We start from the raw sequence: 22,356 nt of genomic DNA, 5'->3' as shown, positions 1-22,356 counted from the left end.
ATTCCCTGGCTATTTCTTCCCACATTATTTACTTTCCTGGACCCCTGTCTAGCAGGGCGACTGACGTGTAGACTGGAATCTTGTTCCAGAGCATGGGAAGTCTCTGGGACAGGAATCTATCCCTCCAGCACGTCCTATTTATTGTTGTGGTGAGGTTTAGATCCCTTGAGCGTGTGGCTCAAGGGGTATGGTTTTCTTTAGGTGGAGCATGTCCATTAATTCTGGGTTGGACATGGCCTTGTATGTCAGGCAGAGATCCCCTCTGAGTAGGCGGTATGCAGCTGAGTACAGCTGGAGTTTCTTTAGTCGAGCTACATAGCACATCTGCTTGAGGCCAGTGATCCTCTTGGTGAGGTACTTCTGTGGTCTTGCCAGTTGTTGCAGGTGTATTGTAAGGTACATCCCAAATGGGGCATTGTACTCTATGATGGGTCTGATGAGTGATGTGTAGAGGGGCCCAATGACCTCTTTCGATCTGGATGCAAACCCTTTTGTGATTAGGTGGGCCACATAGAAGGATTTATTAACTACTTCGGCAATGTGATTATCAAAGGACAGGTTACTGTCTACATGGGTCCCCATATCCCTTATTACGTCTTCCTGTTTAGGGGGCTACCACCTATGTGATAGTTTGCGGGTACTTTGTTTTTTCCAAAGGGGATGACTATGCACTATTTGGCATTTAGCTTGAGGCCATGGTTTTGACACCAGGTATCTGTCTCAGTGAGACCCTTTTGGAGGATGTCTGTGTCAGCCGGAGAGTTGTTTATAGCCCCTAGTATGCAGTCATTTGCAAACTTGATCAGCCATAGTCCTCCTGTGCTTGCCTGTACCTCTGAGAAGTATATGCCGAGCAGGAGGGGTCCTAGGACTGAGCCCTGGGAAACGCCACTTGTAACCGGTTTAGAGTCAGACCTAGCTCCCACAACTCTTACCATGTGGGTTCTGTCCATGAGCCAGTTGGCAACCCATCTCGTGACGTAAGGGTTTATGTTCAAGCTGGTGAGCTTGTCTATAATACCTGAGTGGGGAATGGTGTCGAAGGCCTTTGCGAGGTCTAGGTAGGCTGTGTGGACCACCTTTCCCTCGTTTATAGCCTTGGTAACTGTCTCAAAGAAGTCCACCAGGTTTAGTAGGCATGATTTGCCCTTAGCAAAGCTAAACTGGGTAGGGTCCAGTGTTTGGAGGTTCCCAGTGTCTCTGTTAATGAGATCCATAGATTTGCCAGGCCAAGCTAGTCAGGCTTATAGGGCAATAGTTCCCGGGGTCCATTGTGGCTCCACCTTTGTGGAGCGGAATAACCGTTGCTGTGCGCCACTCTGTGGGCACATAGCCTGTGGAGAGGCTGAGTTTAAACAGTGTGTTTAGATGAGGGGTTAGTTTATCTTTAAGCTCGTATAGGACGCAGCCTGGGACACCATCCGGTCCCATTGATGCTGTTTTTGGCTTTGGAGAGGGCTGTTTTAACCTGAGTGTCTGTGATTTCAGGGGCACTACATTCTTCTGGTGTAGTTATGGGCCCTTTTGGGGGTGAGAGGGGTGTGAAGTTTGCACTGAACCTGTCTGCCAGGATGTTGGCTATATCGTACGGTTCAGTGTATTTTGTGCCATTCTGCACTAACTCCGAGCAGATCTGAAAATTGCCGCTTAGATTCTTGACATAGCTAAAGAATGCCTTGTGGTTATCTTTGGAGTCCATGGTAATTTTTCTTTCGAAGCTAGCCGTGGATGATTTTATGAGGGAACGTAGTTTCTTGCTGATACTGATCAGGGATGACTTCCCTTCTTGGGATTTTACTCTTTTCTGTACTAGTTTCCTCCTTCTATCATATAGCTTGTTTATGGCAGGGGTCCACCAGACTGGTTTCCTTTTCTTGGAGGAGTGAGTCTTGGTTTTGTTTGGGATAGCACGATCCATGCATTCTTGTAGGTGCCCGTAGAGTGCATTAGTAAAGGATTTTGCAGCTTGGACAGCGTTATCCTTTAGCATGGGGGCTTTGAAACGTCCCACCTCGGTCTTAAGTAACGTGAAGTTTGCCTTTGAAAATTTTTTCACAGTGATTTCTTTGACCGGGGTGGGGGCGGAATGTGGATATCCAGAGTGATTAGTTTATGGTCCGATCTAACCAATGAGGGGTTGACACAGGTCGCCCATGTTGGTGATGACCAGGTCCAGTATGTTGTCACCTCTGGTAGGGGTGTTGACCAGTTAATCCAGGGCATTTGAGTTTATAAATTCTAGGAAATGTTGGGCAATGGAGTTTTTACTTGAGTAGTTCTCCCAGTTAATGTTTGGGTAATTGAAATCAGCCAATATCAAGATGTTTGGTAGGACCTTTATCTTTCCCGATGTTTCCAGGAATGCAGAGTGGGGTTCCTGTGACATGGTGGGTGATCTATAGTAAGCTATAATTTGACTAGCAGTTTTGCCCTTTGTTAGTTGCACGTGGATGATCTTTGAAACATTGTGCTGTGCCACTAACCTGGAGGTGTGGGGTATCCTTGATGAATATGGATACACCCCCTGCCTTTTGTATTTCGGTCTGGGTTTTGTGGCCAAAATGTATGGTATGAGTTGTAGCCTGGTAGTGCTGGGGTGCTCTCTGGAGCCTTAAACCAGGTTTCTGTTACTGCACATATATCGATTTTCTCCGTACTGAGGAGTGCCTGGAGTGCCTGCATTTTGAGGTTTAGACTTCTGGCATTGAGTAGCATTACCCTCAGTTTTTTGTTACTTGCGCTATTTACGGCGATGGATTTGTCATTTGAGCCTCGCCAGTATTCGAAAGCCTAAGGGTGACAGGTGTAAGCCGTCTTTAGCAGAGCAGCATGTCATCCCAAGCTGACAGACACTGGATCCCCTTTGAATGACACCAGAAGTTTAGCCAATTGTTGAACTTGATAATTTTTTCTCTGTACCGTGGTATCATTCTTGGTGAGAGCAGGATGCTACTCAAGGTCAGGGTCATACCGGCCTGGGCTACGTGATCAGAGAGCTCCTCCGTGTCTCTTTTCATGTAGTCCAGGGAGGTACGGCTCAGGTCATTCACACAAACATGGAAAATGACAGTTATATTTGTACTTGTTCTGGAGTGACCTAAGAGCTTGTGTTATGTGGCGGATCCTGGCACCCGACAGGCAACTAACAGTAACCTTCTCCTTGTTCAGCCTAGTGAGTGGGACGTCAGTGTGCCTGACTATGAGTCACCTATTACTAGTGTGTTGGGTATGTTATTTTGCCTTAAGGGCTGTGATTGCATGGCACACTGATTTTGTGAAGTATGTGTTTCATGTTTTGTGTTGGGGGGGGGGGGTGGAGGTTGCTTGGATGTCTGCTTTGGAGGTCTCTGTTGTTTTTGCAGATTTTTATTTAGAGTCTCCGAGTATGTTTTCATGTATTTGTGTGTTTTTTTGCCGGACCTGGTTTCATAGGTCTATGTGAGACTGGTGGGTGTGATGCAAGTAATTCCCTTCTCCTCTTGACTGCCTGGTCCAGTCTTGGGTTGAGAGAGCTTAGCCTCCAGTTTGGCTGTATAATTGCATCTCTCACATGTATTACTGTTTGGTGGAAGGAGGAGAGAGGGTTGTCTGTGTACATGAGGCAATTGTGACATTGCCTCAAAATGCCCAGATTCACCAGTTGGACCGGAGAGTACACCTGAAACTGCTCTTTGGACATGCCTGGATAGGTACAGTGAACTGTTTTACTGATTGGCTGGTAAGGTCGAATAGAGAGCCTTGTCCTTCTCTACAGTATAGGGGGGTCTAGTGCTAAGGTTTATAAGTGCTTTCTATGAATTTTGAGCAAGTGCCGGGATGAGAAATGAATGGTTTGAGTGCTTAAGTTGAAAGTTTGTCTAGTTCCAAGGGAAAAATTGAAGAGTAGACTTTGTGGAGCCGGGAATAGTTATACCCTAGCTAACTGGCACTGCCTGGCATGCAAAACCACGCAAATGTGGGTTTTATAGCAGGGAAATGAAAGCGAGAGAAATTCGCACAAAATGGCCAGTAAACTACTAATTTCTGGGCTGAAACCACTCCAGGGAAAGATAGACTGCTCAAAGCTGCCTCTCTGACAGTGAGCAGAGAAACTTCCTTCTATCCAAGTAAGGTATGGGCAAACACAGAAACTTGTAACACAGCCCTGAATTCAGCACTAACCTGAAAACTGGACTATACTAGTTTAGAAAGGTGGGAAAACAAGTATTTTTTTTTTGGGGGGGGGGGGGTTGTTTTTTTTTTTCAGAAAATAAAGCAGATACAATCAAAATTACACTTTAAATGAACAGAAATGGCTATCGCACTTGAGTGTTTAGCCTACAACAGTTAAACAGGTAATTTAAACACAAAAACGACTTTGTTGAAGTGCAGGCAGTAAAATAAATACAATATGTAGCTGAAACAAGCATTTTAAATCACAGAAACTCTAGAAAATCAGCGTTTTATGCGGAATTAGCTAAAGGCAGCAAGAAAATGCAGAAAAATGATACTTAATCACTACAAAGTTTCTCATTTGTCTCTCTGCTGGATGATCTGCAGTGCTGTCAACTGCAGAATTCCTGTCAAATAACTTTAACCTGGTCTCACTTGCTTCTTGTTGGTAAGCACAATTCTTTAAGTCCCGTCCTTTATCTAAATGCTTTTATTGGGAACAACAGTGAACTTAGTTGTAATCTTCTGTTTAATGCAGTTTCTTACATTCTATCTATAGTTAAAAAAAAATGTTCTCAGCCTTTATTAATAAGTACACTGATTTTTGTCAATGCTGAACTTGTGTATTTTAAAGCTTGCAGAAAACTTTCTGAAATATGTAACAAAACATTCTGTAATTAGCTACTACAGAGCAAATGAAGTGCAGCAGTTTCAGTACTCTCGTCCTTTCCGAAAAGGAGAAAAGGATCCTGAAAATGAGTTTGCGGTAAGTATTTCATTTGCTTCATTATTGTAAAATAATTATTTGATTGAAAGTGCAGAATGTCATGTAAAGCCATAAGTTTACTTCATCAGTGTGCATATCAAATGGTAAATTCTAGTGCTGTCATTTATGTGCTCTGATTTCATGTTGGTTCACCAAGTAAGTAAAATTAGGGTGTGTCAACACAGACTTTAAAACTAGAGAAAATGCATCAGTGTTGGCCTAGTGCTTCTCTACAGATGCTCATTTTGAATCTAGCCATGTAGATTGAGTACAACAAAGCTCCATTGATAGCACTTCACTTTTTTAGTTTATTGTGCCGTTTCTTGGCATACAGTCTTATCTTCTGTTTCTGGACCTTTCTTCTTTCACTTTCCTTCTTATTTTTACCCACTGAAGTTCCTGACTTACCCCCACACACCCAATGGCTGAAAATTCCTAAGAGTGACAGAGAATGGCCTCAGTTATAAGCTCCATTTCTTCCTTGTAAGACATTGGAAGGGAGAGTCAAGAGGCAGGGATATGAGATTTTAGGAGATTTTCCTGTATGTTGGTAACACCCCCACTTTAGCCAGAAGGTGTGGGTTACTGTCCACAATACTGGGCCAGTGCAGGTCTTTCCTTCCATGTATCTATGATCTGTGGCTGTAAATTTTGTGCACGGTTTGGAGAGCTTGTGTCCCTAATTCAGAATGCAGAAGCTTTAGTACTAGGTTTTTCTCCAGTGTGGGACTCTGCCAGCCCCTTCCTGTGGGACGGAAGAGCTGCAGTGGTCCGTTCTCCCCAGCTGGCTCTTTCAGTGGCCTTGCCCCTAGTTGAACCTTGTTCATTTGGTGGGTAGTCTGGTTCAAACTTTGTGTGTCACAAAGCCAGCAAGAACTGTCCTACTTGCGGAGCTTGGATTTCCTAATGTTACATTGTTGGGGGGTGCTGAGGTAGCGTTGTCGCCTCACAGTTAGACGTTGCCCATTCGATTCTCAGTTAGAGCGTCTTCTGTGTGGCGACATGCGTGAATGGGTGTTCCTTCGTTGAAGGTTGTGGGGTAGGCCCGGCACGCCAGCACATCAAAAATCTACTGCCAATCATTAGCGGACCGGAGTTCCGCTGTGGTGACCCCTAACTGGGAAAAGCCGAAAGAAACAAAACATTGTTGGGGGGGGTGCTGTTTTCTCTTTTATTTTTCTTAATATGATGTATTCTATATCTGTTTTGGCTCCCCAGAGTTAAGTGTCTCTTTCATCTTTACCACAGATTATTTCACCAAGCTTTGAAACCTCTAACACCGAAAAGAACAGTCTGTAAAACCTTTAGTTTTTTTTTCATTTGACTCTGAATTTGTGCACCTGTTTTTTTAATTGAATTTGCAGTAATCCTAAGAAAATTTGAAGAGCTTTTTGTTAAGAAAACAAACAATTTCTATTAAGCTACTTTAATTTCCTATATTGTACAGTACTGGTTTATTTATCTTGTATTTTTTGCTCTTTGCTTCATATAGACTATGTGGATTGAAAGGACAACATATACCACTGCATACAGTTTCCCTGGAATTCTGAAATGGTTTGAAGTGAAATCCATTACAACAGTAAGCATACAAGATGCTCTCTCAAGTTTTCAAAGTACTTGTGATCTTAACTGGGTACAGCAGACAGTAGAAGTCAGTAATGCCAAACGTCCTATATCTAAGATAGGGATAGTTATAGTTTCGTAAATCTGGAACTCGGTGTCATGAAAAGTATTTAGTTTTAATTGTTTGTGTGGGTTTGCTTAATAGCCTAAGGAGGTATAGTCTAGTGACTGACATTTTGATATGCAAAAGCTGTGCTGCAGTGGTACAATGTAAAACCATTTTTAAGATAAACCAGAATAGTACTTTGAGTAGAAGAATGTTTGTAGTTTAGAATGTCTGAGTTTTGTACAGTTAAACAGTGGAGAGAGATAAAAGAATAAATTAATACAAACTTCTTTAACTACAAGAAAACATAATGTACTGATTAAAATTTTTTGAAAAATTCAGCATTTTATTTTATCAAAGCTCATATTTGCAGTCACAAATGGTCTCAGCAATCCAAGGTGAATAACCTTTTCAAATAAAGCACTAAAGATGGTTTTGCAAGGGGCAAGCCCATCCTAAACCCCTGCAACAGGGACTGCTGTATCACCACATCCATGCTGCTTATATACACCAACTCCAGAAGTGCTTTATCTCGTGGAAAATAGATTTCCATGCAGTATTGATGTCTAAAGTGAATTCCCAGAATTGTGCATCATTAATCACACATTAGTGCATCACTCACTAATTCCTTGATCACACGCCTAGATCCCCAAAAGGTACTTGAATTAAGTTATCTTTTAGGAGACAAAAAATAATTCTGTTATAGATTTAGACATACCTGTTTTGGTTATGTGCAACTATTGTCTTTTAAATTGATAACTGGAAAATAAAATTACGTTGAATTTAATGAGGAAGGCAAGCCTCACTCTTTTGCCCATTTCCAGGAGCTGTGACACACACACACACACACACACACACACACACACACACACACACACACACACACCTGCTGCCTGTAGTATTCGAAGTCAAAGAAGATAACCAGATTTAACCCCCTTTCTCCAAGCTTTGTGAAATCGTGGAATTAGTGTTTAAGCATGTCCCCCCCCCTAAATTGCAATGGAATGTCTGCATGTTTCTAAAAGAGAATACATCTTTTGTGTTCTACGTCTGTGTGTAAGCAGTAGTGGTATTATTAGAATTCAGTATACTAGTTGTCCTGTTAAGTGCTTTACTCCATTTTGGTTTCTGATTTATTTGCCATAGATCCAGAAGTATAATGTGTTCTTCAAATTGTGAAAGTTAGTTGCATCTCTTAGCTTTTGTGTAACTATTTGTTCTTTTTATCCAGGAAGAGATTAGTCCCTTAGAGAATGCCATTGAGACCATGGAAAAGACCAATGAGAAGATAAGTAATCTTGTGCAGCAACACATTTGTGACCATTCACTTCCTGTGCATCCTCTGTCCATGCTGCTGAATGGCATTGTTGACCCTGCTGTCATGGGTGGCTTCGCCAATTATGAAAAGGTTATTTCAAACAATGTAAAAACATGTTTTATGTGCAGGCTGTGAAATGAATTGTTTAGTACATGAAGATGTTGACTGTTAAAAAATCAAATAGATTTAATATTGGGAGCCTTCCTTGATGGACCCTGTTGTTGGGCATATCCTTTCCATTAACCAGAATTTGGCTTTTTTTTTTTTTGCTAGGCATTTGACAGGCAGATTGTATAGGTAGCATGACGCACACACCTAGATGGAAATCCTTACGTTCTGTGTTGGCAGTCTTTTTGAATTTAATATATATATTTTTTTTCACTTTAGAGTATCATGTGAGTCCTGTATTTGGTGGAGGAATATGAGACTGAGAGTAATTCTGAGATTCTTCTCTAGGTGCTTTTTTCTGAGGACTGGCTGAGGCATTGCCCTCCCAGATGTAAATCCACATTTCTCAGAGCCTCCCAGTCTTCACAGAGAGTTATCTGTAGTTAGCAGGGACTTGAGCTCATTATGGTTCACCTTTGTGGTGACAGACCAGTGGTCTGATAGAGTTGTGTCTTATGGTGCTACAGCTAGCATGATCTTGTAGAACAGCCCCCTTAGTCTTTTGGTCATGGACCTGAGGCTAAGGTCAGAGAACATGTTTTGCTTTTTATGCTATTCCCCTGTCTGCTATGCCATGCTATGGCAGGATCTCTAGTGTGACCTGCTCTAGGGGGATTACATGTCAAGTAAGCACGTGGACATGGAGTTTTCCCACTATGCATCATGCACAGACTCTAAGGGTGCACCTCCTGCCACTGCAGAGCAGAATGGGCCAAGCAAGGTGTCCTCATGTGGCAGTTGGATGAGGAAATTTTCTTGAACTTAAGCCCCTGTCATGATCTGACAGCTGTCTTTATAGTGTGTGCTGAGCAGGCCATGTGGTGTACTGCAAGGCATGATGACATGGCTGCAGTGGCAATGCCCTCTCAGCTCCATCTAGCCAACACAGCACAGCCATGTCTTCCACTGGGGCTCCACAAGCAGAACCACCCAGCTCATTTCGGCCCCACAGGATTAACACACCCATACTTCACTCTCTGCACTGTCAAACTCTCCAAGCTGCTAACCAAATTCTGGTTGCCTGGTCCATAGTCAGGAATTTATCCCTGTATGCCACTGGCATAGGCAAGAGATTACTTATTGAATGCCAATGAGTAACAGTGAATGATCCATTGTTTTTGATTGTAGAATGAAGTGTGTGGCTCCCTGCCCCTCAAATACTAATTTGGTGTATTGTTGGTAGTGACACTGTTGTTACTGAGAGAAGCAAGAACAGTACTGCACCACCACCACTGCTTGGATAACATCTTGTTATAGCACTTATTTTATTTCATGAGGCCTTGTTCCCCTGGGTTGCACCCAGGACAGGGTTAAACCAGGGGAAGAAAGCCTCATGGGTTACTCCCAGGATAGGGAACCACTGCAGTTTCTTTTCATTCCTCCTTTGAAGCTAGCTGTTAAGATTATTTTGGTAGCCTGGCGGCACCAGCTGTGTAGCACAGTGACCAGTGTCAAGAATATTCCCCTGACCAGTTGGAATGATTGCTGTCAAAGTATCCTAGAGCTCATTTCTGCAGTCTCTCCTCACTACATCAGTAGTACCTAAAATAGTGGTTGCTGTGTTATTGCCACCGTACAACAAAAGTAAAGCTTTACACAGAGTTTGCAAAACAGTGTACTCCACCATATTGAAGCTTGGTTCTCTTAACCATGCATATTATCTTTCCAAATTCCAGTAATTCTTGGTAGAATTGATACCAGAAAAGTGTAAGCGCCTCTCAGAGTTTGAGCTCAAGAAGTATCTCTTCCTGACCTTGTCTCTGTAGTGCTAGCTGTACAGTTAATCTCCCAAGCTAGCTCTTTCTAATATGTATTTTTTGAGTAGTTTGTGTCATAGTCTTGAAAGTGTACCTTTGTAAAATAGTGTGGCTGAGGTCTTCATTATTTGAGGGTTAGGAAAGCGTTTTATATCTGTATGCTTCTTTCTAAGGGAAGGTGCTTTATGTTCAGACCTGTCAGGCTGTATTTGATGGCCTCCTTAGAAAGAACAGGGATCTTCGTTGTTGGTGAAGGGGCCATTTCTGTCACATTTGTTGCAAGGCAAGCATTGTTTGCTAACTCCCCCCCCCTTTTGATAACTAAAAACCCTTAAGAATGCATCTAGTATCCTCCTTTTAGCAGTTTAGGTTCCAGTCAGGTCTGGCTTGTGAAGGGCTGGCTCTTCTAGTTTAACTGTGCTGAGAGAACCATCCTTTGGGGTGTCAGAAAAATGAGAGGGCTGTACCTGTCCTGTTTTGTTCTATATTCATGTAGTCAACTACTGATTTAGGCCTGCCATGGTGAAACTTTTGAAGTATGTCTAAATCTACCACCCTAGGGACATAAGACCCTGTCCCATATTCAAGACCAGGGTGAGAGCCACCTCTTGCATACCCTCCCCCCTTTGCTAAAATAAGCTGTGTATTGGCATTCCTCCTGTTGTAATGGATCTTTTGAGGCCACATTACTTGATGGTCTTACAAAGATGCTGGGGTGCTAGTTACTTGAGATGCATTTGCAAGCAGTTTTTAGTTTTAGGGGTATTCACCATGGGTATGTTCTCTGTGCTGTGGCTTTGAATCACTGCAAGCCGTGGATTGACCTTAAAGTGCCCCTCATAGTCCAGAGTCATCTTTGGCTTTGGCCATTACAGCTAAAGCTTGGAGAGAACAAAACCTGTGTGTGCCCATTTGTCCCAGCATTTGGTAGTCCAACCTAAGGATTCTCAAGATGGATGCTCACCTCATCAGTTGCAGTCCCATTTATTTGCCTAATCTAACATTAACTTTTCTTTTGCTTAACAAGTGGAAGAAAAATTGCAAAGTAAGCATTCAGTATTCTCTGCTTCTGACTTAACCTGGCACACCTGAATGGTACACGTGCACATATATACATGTGTGTGTAAGTGCACTAGCGTTTAACAGCACTACTATGTTAGTGTTTAATATTGGCCAAGATTGCTATCCTTTTTGTACACAAGACGGCTTCTACCTTTACTTCAAAGTCTTGCATATTGCTTGGCATATTTAGATATACTTATTCTATGTTAACCAAGTTGCCCAAATATTCTGGAACTAGTTAGATATCCTCATTTTGTAACGTTTTGCTTTCTGCTTACACACCCTGAAACTTCTATTGCTTTTGCAATTTTTACTATGTCAGTACACAAAACATTGTTAAAGATAATGATTTAAAAAAAATGAATGCTACCTTTTTAGTTTTCATCTGTACTGTTTTTTGATTCTACTGTTTAGACAGTGTCAGGTGATCCTACATACGAGTCTTTCTTCATTTTCAGTGGTGTTGTGTGGTTCACATTTCCACTGTTTCTGTTCTACTTGCATATCATTTGAAGGTGGAGCATAATTTCAAGTACATGAGCACCACCATGTTGCACTGTACATTTCAGTATGCAGGTCCTCTGCTATAATTGTTTCACAGGCTGCCTGTAGATATGCTATTTCTCATTTCCATGATGCACATGTTCTTTTGTGTGGACTTTGTGAAACAGTTTATGTTGCCTGCTTTCTTGAGCTTCCCGTTTTAGGCTCTCACCGTGTGACACAAGTTCCATTTGTGACTCAGATCTTGATCAATTTCTGTTAAAGGACAGCCGCACCCACAGACTCAAAAAACATATTTATTTCATCATGGTTTGGTGTTTCCTACATTTTAACACCACTCTGGGAGTATTGAGAGCTTTTTAGATGTTTTATATGTAATTTCTGACTCTGACCACATGGGGTCTGGCATCTTGAAATACTTCTGACTGTTTAGTCTAAGTATCCCAGAATGCATTGCTTGTCTCCAAAAAATTGCATCAGATCTGCCACGTTTTCCCTAAAGCTCCTGCCATTTCATTGATTTTACAGGCATTCACTGCTGTGTTAGTCACCTACATTTGGTTAAAATGTTATCCTTTTTTCACTGGCTACTTCAAACACAAGCAGTGCAAATGCTACAGAACAGAATTGGAAAGTGCATTTTATTGCTCTTTCTTCTTAGAAATGCTAACTTGATTTATTTTGTGAAGGCTGAAATCTAGTTCTTCAAGGTATCTCCCCTCCCCCTTCACACCTACCTTCCCTAGCTGTCAAAGAGCTAAGAGTAATTTGACCCATTATCTGCATGTGATTGACAGCTCACAGGGGGTGACCAGACTAATGTACTGTTTTCTTGTCAGCCTTTCCTTCCTTATAGTGGGAGACTTTTTTTGTTGCACTCCTCCTGTCAAATTTAGAACCAAACTCCATAGCACTGGGAATAATCACTGTTTTGCAAAGCATCAAACGCCTACTTATTTTTCCTTCCTGTTTGGTTAAATAGCTAACAAATGATGCACTATAAACACAAAATATTTCACAGATTTGCATGACAGCACCCACATGCTTTTTTAAGTGGTAATTTAAGAAAATTATGGTGTTGCATACTTCATATAATATGATGTGATGTGTTGTCGATTAATTGTGTCAGACATCTGCTTCTTATGTAAAATCATGCAATTAATGGCATGGTCATTGCAAATTTATGCTCTTAGTTTTTGCAGCTGTTACTGTGCTTCTGCCTGTACTTTGTCACATATCGGTAGAGCTCTTGAGAAAAGTGAGATTATAATTTGACATTTTTGCTAGGTTAAGAGTGGGCTGGGCAAGCCAGCTCTGACATCACAATGTGGGAGGTCTACTGGTTCTTCTATACAGCATGCAAATCAGGCGGAGATTATATCACTTTGGGGGAGGAAACGTCCCGGTAGCTAGAACAAGAGCTCTGGCAGATGTGACATCATCATTTCAGAGCCATCTAGAAGTTTTTCAAGTTGGTTTGCAAAGTGAAAGTAAAACAGTACGGAAAGGTAAGAAGCCTAACAGGGAAAATAGTTGAGTGGATTCGTTTTTAAAGCCGCATGGATGATTTTTCAAGGCTGTATCTATGAACACGGACTAAAAGAGACAGCAGGTTGAGTAGTCTGCTTTAATATCCCGTTGTTGTCCTTTAACTCTTTCACTAATTTCCTACATATTCCACTGCACTTGTATGCTTTCTAGTTCTTTGCTTGTTCTACTGTACATTTCTTGTCCATATTTTGTTCTGCTGCTGTGAAAGTGGCTATGACCTTAGGCTTGCTTTCTTTATAGTTCAAGATTTTGTCAGTTTGAATCTGAGTGTAGTAGCAGACTTGTTTTATCCCAATATTGTATGTGTGTGGATATTTCAGTCTCAAAGAAACCCTGCCTCACTTAAAATGTGGGCTATATTGTCTTGCCATATATTTCTTGTCTGAATTAAGTACGTTAGTTGAAGTTTTTTTCTTTAGTTATCTGATGCATTACTTTCTCTAGCCATTTAATCATGTAATAAGTAAATGGTATAACTCTGTGGATACATTGATGTATCACCTGAATGAAATATTTGCTTATCTTTAATCTGGCATAAAATGGATCTAGCTGCAGTAACGTGTCACTGATGCTGCCTGAATCAGTATGCTTAATATGTAAAACTTTCTTAGGGTGCCAGTGCTGGCTTCCTATTTTGTTTATTTGTATGTTGGGTGAACACACTAGGCATGAGTACCTCTTTTCAGGGCTGACATGGAAGCACTTGCTCAGTCAGATGATGGACAGTTGAAGACTTGAAGCAGTGAATCACAGGACTGCAGGATGCTGCTAAACCACCAGCCTACCCCACAATGCTACACTCCCAACTATTTATTTTCAGTTATTTCCTGCAATGAAGGCTTTAAATTTGTTTAAAAAATGCATCCCCAGTTGCCTTTTGTATTCTGAAGGTTTTTCAGGTTGTCATCTTTTTAGTAAGAGATTTTCAGGTGTATATATTTTTATTTTGCAGACTTTCTGATATTTTTTTTACTAAGAGAGTTCTGACTGTGAGATGTTTTAACAACTGTATATATTGTAGAATATCTGTTGAGGAGAGTCCCCAGCCAATCATTCTCCATCTCCCACTTTCCTTAGGATATTGGGCTTAAGCACATCCCCACGGTAGCTATGGCTACCCTTGCCACAAAGTGATGATGCTGTAAGAAAATGCTATTTCCTGACAGAAAATTAAACGTTTGACCTACTGAATCTCCAGTACAGTATAATGAGCTGCTTTATCTCTGCCCATTTTAGCAATACTTCTAAGAGGCATTAGAAGAAAAAGATTGACAAAACTGCGTATGCTGTTGACATTTTTTGCCCCCCCCCAACATCAGTTATTTGTCCTTCATTAGTGTATCCATGGTAATGAAAATATTTTGGAAACAAATGTTCATATCTTCCAAAATGCTTCATCCACATCTGTTTTCAGGGGGACATAATGAATGAACTGCAGTTTCTGACATAATGGTTCACTCACTATTCCATGAAAAACTTTGTCAGGGTTTGAGGCTTCCACCTCCATCTCACTGAACAGCCATTAGTGCTGCAGATGACTAAGATCTAACACTGCTCTTTACTTTCTCTTTTGGATGTACTTGACTGCATTTGCTGAGAGCAAGAGAGAATCTTCTCTGGAATTCCTTTTTAAAGAGCCTTTGCTATTCAGTCCAGAGATAAATGAGAGTGTGAAGGGAAATAAAGAGAAGGAACAGACCCTAAAGGTTGCACAGGTTTGTTTTTATCCTTCACAGCATTCTTTAACCCGAATGCAGAGGAGTCTGTTTTGTGTGTGCCTGGCATAACCTGCAATCCCATTAGCAAGAGGAGGCTGGGTATGAGCAAAGTTGTCCATCAGGGCCAATGTCCTAAAGAAGACGAGGGTTCCTGTCATTATTAGGAAAGCTGTTGTCAGTCCCAGTATGGATTACAACATTTCTGACTCCTTCCTCAGCTTCATGTCCTTGGAGTCAGTTAGGAGGGTCTTACTCCATTCCCCAACTTGGTTCAGAATAACCATGAAAGAGTAAACTCTGGAGTTTGTGACAAACGAATACCACATTCCCCACCTTTCCACCATCTTTACCCTTGCTAGATTTCATACCCTGTCAGAATTGCTAAGTAAGGAAGGAAGTGCAAAAGCTCCTCCAAAAAAAAAAAAGCCATCCAGGAGGAGGCCCTATTAGACAAGCAAAGCTCAGATGTTGTCAGCATTCTTTTAAGTACCAAACTCCACCAAGAATATCTGGCCCATTATAGGTTTGAGTAGCCTAAACTGCTGCAGTTACAGTGTCTTTCACATGATCACTCTTCAGTAACTCCTCCTATGCCTATCCAGAGGGAATTGGATTTGTTCTTTGGATCTCCAAGACACCTATCTCCATATCATAGTCTCTAAGTGGTTTAGAAGATTTCCCCTCTTCTGAATTGGAGCCAGTCATTACCAATTTCAGCTCCTACCCAGGGCAGGTTTGTATTCATCTGAGGAAGATGGGGAGGACTATTAGCTGTCATTTTATTTCTTGAGAGGCAAAGTGGTTGCCAATATGGCTTCAGTATTCATAAGTGCATACAGCCACATTTTTGCCACCACCGTCGCACTGCAGCAAAGTTGCTGTGTATTTCACACGTAATGCATATACCTTATCTGCATATGCAAAACTGAATAAGACAAACTAAGGATGCTTTATTAAGCCAAACACTTTCTCACTGATGCAGTTAAAACTACACTTGCCAGTACTTATCTCTTCCCTATACTTTATGATGTGTCCATCCTTGCTAATCTTCAGGCATCTCAAAAATCAAAACTTAAACAGTGCTGTAACAAAGTTGCTAAATTTGCAGCAAGTACTCCTTTCAGAGCCACCACTGTATCACACTAGAAGTGTAAATTGGTTAGAACTAACCCATCAAATAATGTATACACAGCTTCTTACCACCTGTACAATTATCCCAAATCCATTTTCTTGTCTAGCACTAAATAACATTCTACACAACCGTGTTCCCAGTTGGTCATTGGATCCAGTATCCAAAATCTGCTATCTGTCCACAAACCCATCAAATCTGCTGGTAATTGTCTGTAATTGGACCATGTTGCTAAGGCCCAGAACTCCTTATCTGTATCCATCAAGTCAGTACCCTCCCTCCCATCCTTCAAAATTATTCTGAAACACTTCCTAGCCAAAAGCTGGGTCTTTTCGTGCTCTGGGTAGAGCACTGTAAACCCCAAACTGTGAAAAAACAAAAAGGTTTATACCCCGTCAAAACTGAACCAAACACCGTTAATAGCAAATAAGCACTTTCGTTTCAGTATTCTGAAACTTCATCAAAGCTGTTCTTGATCTACACCAGGATAAACTATATCCCTAAATGTGAACAAATATCTATTCGTATCTTACATCTTCTTTACTCTCCATTCTTACCTCACTCCCTTACTGCTATCAGTTTCTCTTCCCTGGCTTTCTCTCTGAATATGCCATAAGTATGCTTTTCTCTCACTTCATATTACAATTCCTGTTTGTATTGTACTAACTTGCCTTTAACTGCCCTATAAACTGGCTAAAATTTCTCTAAGTATTAAATCATTTTCATATAACTTGCACCTATTCTTAGACAATTTAAGCCAGTGTTTTCATATTATGTCTAATTTGGTATAATTAAACTGTATTTGTTTTCTTGTATTATTTTTAAAGACTGTAAAAATTGTGGTTGTTAAAATGTTTTGTAGTACTTTGAAGTTTTTCTCGCTGGGCAGCCACTGAAAATGGGCCCCTACCCAGTAAGACATTCCCATTAATCAAGTCTCAATCAACCAATAAATAAAGTATGTAAATTATATGCTGAATTGGTGATAGCCACTCTGGAATACTCTTCACTGAAATGTTTTATACCATTAATAGATTTAAAAGCCCGCGTTTGCACTTGTTTCCCATCTTTCCTGCAACTAGTCTAGTCCAGGTACAGATTTGCTGTATGCAGGACTGTTTGTAAGCTTCTGAGCCCCCCAAGCGTTTCTGTTTTGGAGGGAAGCATTCTAGCTTATCAGTGGGAGTGGTAAGCACTAGGTAGCCTATCTACCACTAGATCCAGGTACAGATTCTTGGTTTTAGCACTTGAATTTGCTTATTTGCACTCAGCACTTGTCCATAACTTGTTGTTAGCACTAAATAAGCTACAACTTACTACAGCAATCAACCTTTCTCTTTACCTAGAGGAAAACAGTTTTTGTACTTACTTTCCTCACTTGCTTAGAGAAAAACAGCTCTTATACTCACTTTCCTCACTTGCCTAGAGGAAAGTAGTTTTTTATTCAGGCATGTCCAAGGGTCAGCTCCCAGTGTTCTCTGCTGTCTATCTGATGAATCTGGGCTTCTTGAGGCAATGTAGCAGTTGCCTCATGTACACAGACAACCCTCTCCTCCTACCACCCAACACCACAACCTGTGAGAGATGCACTTATCTAGCCAAACTGGAGGTAAAGCTCTCTCTAACCAAGACTGAACTTGACAGTCAAGAGGAAAAGGTAAACACTTGCACCACACCACACTCATCACATAGTCTCACTAAACCTACACCACCAAAATCCACACATAGCAACAAAAACATTCGCAGAGGCTCTCAATAATAATCTGCTCAAGCAACAGAGACCTCCAAAGCAAAAATGCAAGCAACCTCCACCCCCCAGCACAACCCAAATGATACATATCCCACAGACTGAGTGTGCCAATAAACCACAGTCCATAAGGCAAACCAACGTACCCAACACACTAGTCATAGGTGACTCTATAGTCAGGCACACTGATGTCCCACTCACCAGGCTAAACAAGGAAAAGTTACTGTCAGCTGCCAGGATCTGCCACATAACCCACTCACTCAGGTCACTTTGCAACAAGTACAAATATGACTCAATTGTCCATGGTGGTGTGAATGACCTGAGATGTACCTCCCTGGACTACATGAAAAGAGACATGGAAGAGCTTTCCGATTGTGTAGCCCAGGCAGGTATGACCCTAGCCCTCAGTAGCATCTTGCCATCGCCCAGAATGATACCGCAGTACAAGGACAAAATGATTGACTTCAACAATTGGCTAAGCTTCTCGTGTCATTCTAAGGGGATCCAGTATCGGTCTGCCTGGGACAACATGGTGGACAGACCACGATGCTTTGCCAGAGATGGCCTGTACCTGTCGCCCCTGGGATTCCGGATACTGGCTAAGGCTCTTGCCGCCCTTGTAGTGCCTTTTTTAGGAAAGGTTCAAATGACAAATTCACCACCGTAACAGGAACACGCAAGCAAAAACTGAGGGTAATGCTACTCAATGCTAGAAGTCTAAATCTCAAAATGCACTCACTCTAGGCACTCCTTAAAATGGAGAACATCGTTATCTGTGCAGTGACTGAGACTTGGTTCAAGGCTCTAGAGAGCACCCCTGCATTACCAGGCTATAACTCATACCACACTTTTCTGCCATCTAACCTGGACCAGAACACCAAAGGTGGAGGTGTGCCCATATTCATTAAGGATAACCCACACCTCCAGGCTCGTTGCGCAGCATATTGCATCCGAGGTTATCAAAGTGCAACTAACTCTGGGCAAAACTACAATCCAAATTGTAGCTTGCTGCAGATTCCCCACCATGCCCCAGGATTCCCACAACTCTTTTCTTGATATACTGGAAAATGTTAGGGTTCAACCAAGCACCCTAATAATGGGCGATTTCAACTACCCCACCATTAACTGGGAAAACTACTCATGTACCAACTCCTTTGCTCAACGCTTTCTGGAATTCATAAATTCCAATGCCCTGGATCAACTTATCCACACCCCCACCAGGGGCAACAATATCCTAGACCTAGTCATTACCAACATGAGTGACTGGTGTTCCACACCTGAAGTCAACTCCTCGTTGGTCAGAGCCGACCATAAGCTAATCACCCTAGATATCCACATCCTGCCCCCACCCATGATTAAGGAAACCACGGTAAAAAATTTCTCCAAAGCCAACTTCATGCTTCTTAAGATAGAAGTGGCGAACTTCATGACACCCATGCAGATGAACAATACAGTTACAACTGCTGAATCCTACACAAATGCACTCTATAAGCACTTACACAAGTGCATGGATTGTGCTATCCCAAACAGAACCAAGACGCTATCCTCCAGAAAAAGGAAGCTAATCTGTTGGACCCCTGCCATAAACAAACTCTACAACAGGAGGAAGAAACTGTTGCAAAAGAGAGTAAAATCCCATGAGTGGAGGAGCTCCCTTGTCAGCCTCAGTAAGAAGCTGAGATCCCTTATAAGATCCTCCAAAGCTAGCTACGAAAACAAAATCACCCACTGACTCTAAGGGCAACCACAAAGCATTCTGTACCTATGTCAAGAATCTCAATGGCAACACCCAGATATGCTCTGAGTTACAGCACTACGGCACAAAAATTACAGAAACAACTGATATTGCCAGCACCCTGGCAGATAGATTCAGTAGTAACTTTACCCTCCTCTCACCCCCTAAAGGGCCCTAATCTATACAGGAAGAATGCAGAGTCCCTATGATCACATCTATGCAGGTAAAAGCTGCACTCTCTAAAACCAAAAACACAGCATCCATGGGACCGGACAACATCCCAGGCTGAGTTTTACATGAACTGGCTCTCCACCCAAGCACCATGTTCAGTCATAGTCTCACATCAGGCTTTGTGCCCACTGAATGGTGCACAGCAACAGTTATCCCACTCCACAAAGGGGGAGCCACCACTGATTGCGGGAACTATTGCCCTATTAGCTTGACGAGCCTGGTCTGCAAGGCCATGGAATGTATCGTCATGGAACACATAAATAAAGACATTGGTAACCTCCAAACTCTGGACCCCACCCAGTTCGGGTTTGTGAAAGGCAGATCATGCCTTCTGAACCCGATCGACTTCTTCGAGGCAGTCGCCAAAGCCGTAGACGAGGGTAAGGTGGTCCACACAGCCTATCATGACCTTGCCAAGGCTTTTGCCACCATCCCCCATTCTGGAATTATAGCTAAACTAACTAAACTAGGTATAAATCCCTACGTCACAAGATGGGTTGCCAGCTAGCTCACTGACAGTACCCACACTGTAAAAGTTGCAGACTTCAAATCTGACTTCAAAGCAGTGACAAGTGTAGTACCATAGTGTTCAGTCCTGGGACCTCTCCTGTTTGGTATCTACTTCTCTGAAGTACTGGCTAACACAGAAGGCCTCTGGCTAATGAAGTTCGCAGATGACTGCAAACTAGGAGCCATGGTAGAGTGCCGAAATGATGTGGACATCCTACAGAAGAGCCTCACTGAGACAGATGCCTGGTGTCAGAGGAATGGCCTCAAGCTCAATGCCAAAAATGCAGTGTCATCCCCTTTGGTAAAAACTCTGTACCCATGAACTACCACATAAACGTCAGTCTACATAACTCCAAATGTGTGATGAGACTTTGGTACCCAGGTATACAGTAATCTCTCCTTTGATAATCACATCGCCACAGTAGTCAGGAAATCCTATGTGGGACACCTCATCACAAAAGAGTTCTCATCCAGGAAAAAAGAGGTCATTGTTCCCCTCTACTCAGCACTCATTAGACCCATTAATAGAGTACAGCGCCCCTTTTGGAATGTACCTCACAAGACATCTGCAGCAGCTGGAAAGGCCACAGAAGTACCTTACAAAGAGGATTACTGGCCTCAAACAGATGCCCTACACTGACCGTCTCAAAAAACTCAAGCTTTACTCTGTAGCATATTGCCTACTCCGAGGAGATCTCTGCCTAACATATAAAGCTATGTTAAACCCAGAGCTGTTGGACATGCTACACCTAAAGAAATCCCAATCCGTCCGAGCTACATGCTCTAGGGACCTAAATCTTGTTACCACAAGAAACAGAACATGCTGGAGGTACAGATTCCTGTCCCAGAGACTTCCTATACTCTGGAACAAGCTACCCATCTATGTCAAACAAAGTTCCTCATTAGCAGTCTTCAAGAAAAATCTTGATGAGTGGATGGGAAATAGGAAATACACCCTGGGGATCACTTTTGTGGCTCTGCTCGACAGGGGCACAGGAAATTAACTTTCTTGGGTGGCGTAAGCCAGGGAACCTTGTTGGCTAGGCTTACTTAGGCCCTTGGGCTGATAGCCTAGTACCTACCTATGAATAGTGATTTAACCCTTTGCATGGCTCAGCTGCAGTTGATATTTTCCTTTATAATTGCAGTAACATTTGTAGATTTGGGAATGAAGACTGTATATCTGAAAACTTTCAATAATTCATTAATGTCGAATGCTCTCAGATGCTATGCTTTTTTGGTTATCTCTACAGGCCATTCCTTTTGCTGCTCTTGATCTCCATCAGCATTCCGAACATTTTATTAAGTTTGTTTTTCTTCTCGTTGTAAAATTTATGAATTAGTTGCAAAACATCAACAATTATTATCTTAAATCATTCATAATATTACGATTAGCCGACATCTTTTTCTTTAGGACATGCATGGTAAATTTCTCTAGGTATCAAGTAAGAAAAAGTGATAATTTGAAAGTGTCCCTGATTTTTTAGCCTTTGTCATTGTCTCTTTTAAGCCTTGTCACTGTTTGTTGAACTAAGAAATTTGGACCGTGAAGCACGTTACTTCATTTTTTTTTTCTTTTTGCAACTTTGCATAACAACATTGATTACCCTGGGGTTATCCATTGAGGTGTATAGTTAATCCACCTTTCTCTCCTTTTCTGGTACTAAATGCAGGAAGGTTCATACAAGTTCATTTGCTGCAGGAGAAAGATCAGCCTTTATGCTCTGAAAAGTGATTAAGAGCTAGCTGCATCAGTCTCTGTACAGTTTACAGGGTTTGAGAGGCTAGAGATTTTTTTTAACTGATTAGTGATTAGTACTTCTTAGGATGACTTAAGAATTTAATTTTTTTAATGAGTATAGTTTTCCTTGTTAGCTAGGCTGGTTTTGTTTCAAGTTTGCTTGTACATAATTTTTACTCAGAGCAAAATTAAGGCACCTAGATGTTGCAGGTTTTAGTCAGCAGCTGATAACATTTGGGAATGGATTTTTATAATGAAAGCCTTCCATAAGTATATTTCCTAGCCATCTAGTTATTCCTTAATTTTATTCCTTGTCCCTTTTACTGGAATTTCTTGTACTTTTTATCTCTTACATGCTTTTGCATTTCTGATACATTTACAAGTGCATTCATGTATGCTGCGTTTTTTTTTTTGTCAGGATCTGTCAGTTTCTCCTTTTTTTGATGGTATAAATAATTTTGCAGTTTTCCTTCCCTCTTCTTTGTGAAACACTTTGGGTCATCCTTGTCTTTTTTTTCATATTTTTTTCAGCATACTCCTACAGTTGCTTGGGCCAAACGGATAATTTGTGTTAATATGACATAGTTATTTAAATGGC

At 41.6% G+C, this 22,356-nt stretch overlaps 1 protein-coding gene across 1 annotated transcript in view; it reads left to right on the top strand.

The window, feature by feature from the left end:
* DOCK5 (dedicator of cytokinesis 5) overlaps positions 1 to 22,356 on the top strand; it is a gene marked incomplete in the record, with an annotated part of 3,482,443 nt that overhangs the window by 3,152,834 nt on the left and 307,253 nt on the right. Inside the window, 3 exon segments of the mRNA XM_044083155.1 lie at positions 4,834 to 4,918; positions 6,411 to 6,497; positions 7,819 to 7,995. Of these exon segments, the coding sequence (XP_043939090.1) occupies positions 4,834 to 4,918; positions 6,411 to 6,497; positions 7,819 to 7,995 (349 nt within the window).

Source organism: Protopterus annectens, chromosome 9.part0, assembly GCF_019279795.1.
Source record: "Protopterus annectens isolate FY-2018-M chromosome 9.part0, PAN1.0, whole genome shotgun sequence".
Lineage (NCBI taxonomy): Eukaryota > Metazoa > Chordata > Ceratodontiformes > Protopteridae > Protopterus > Protopterus annectens.
This window is presented reverse-complemented; position numbering and strand designations above follow the sequence as displayed.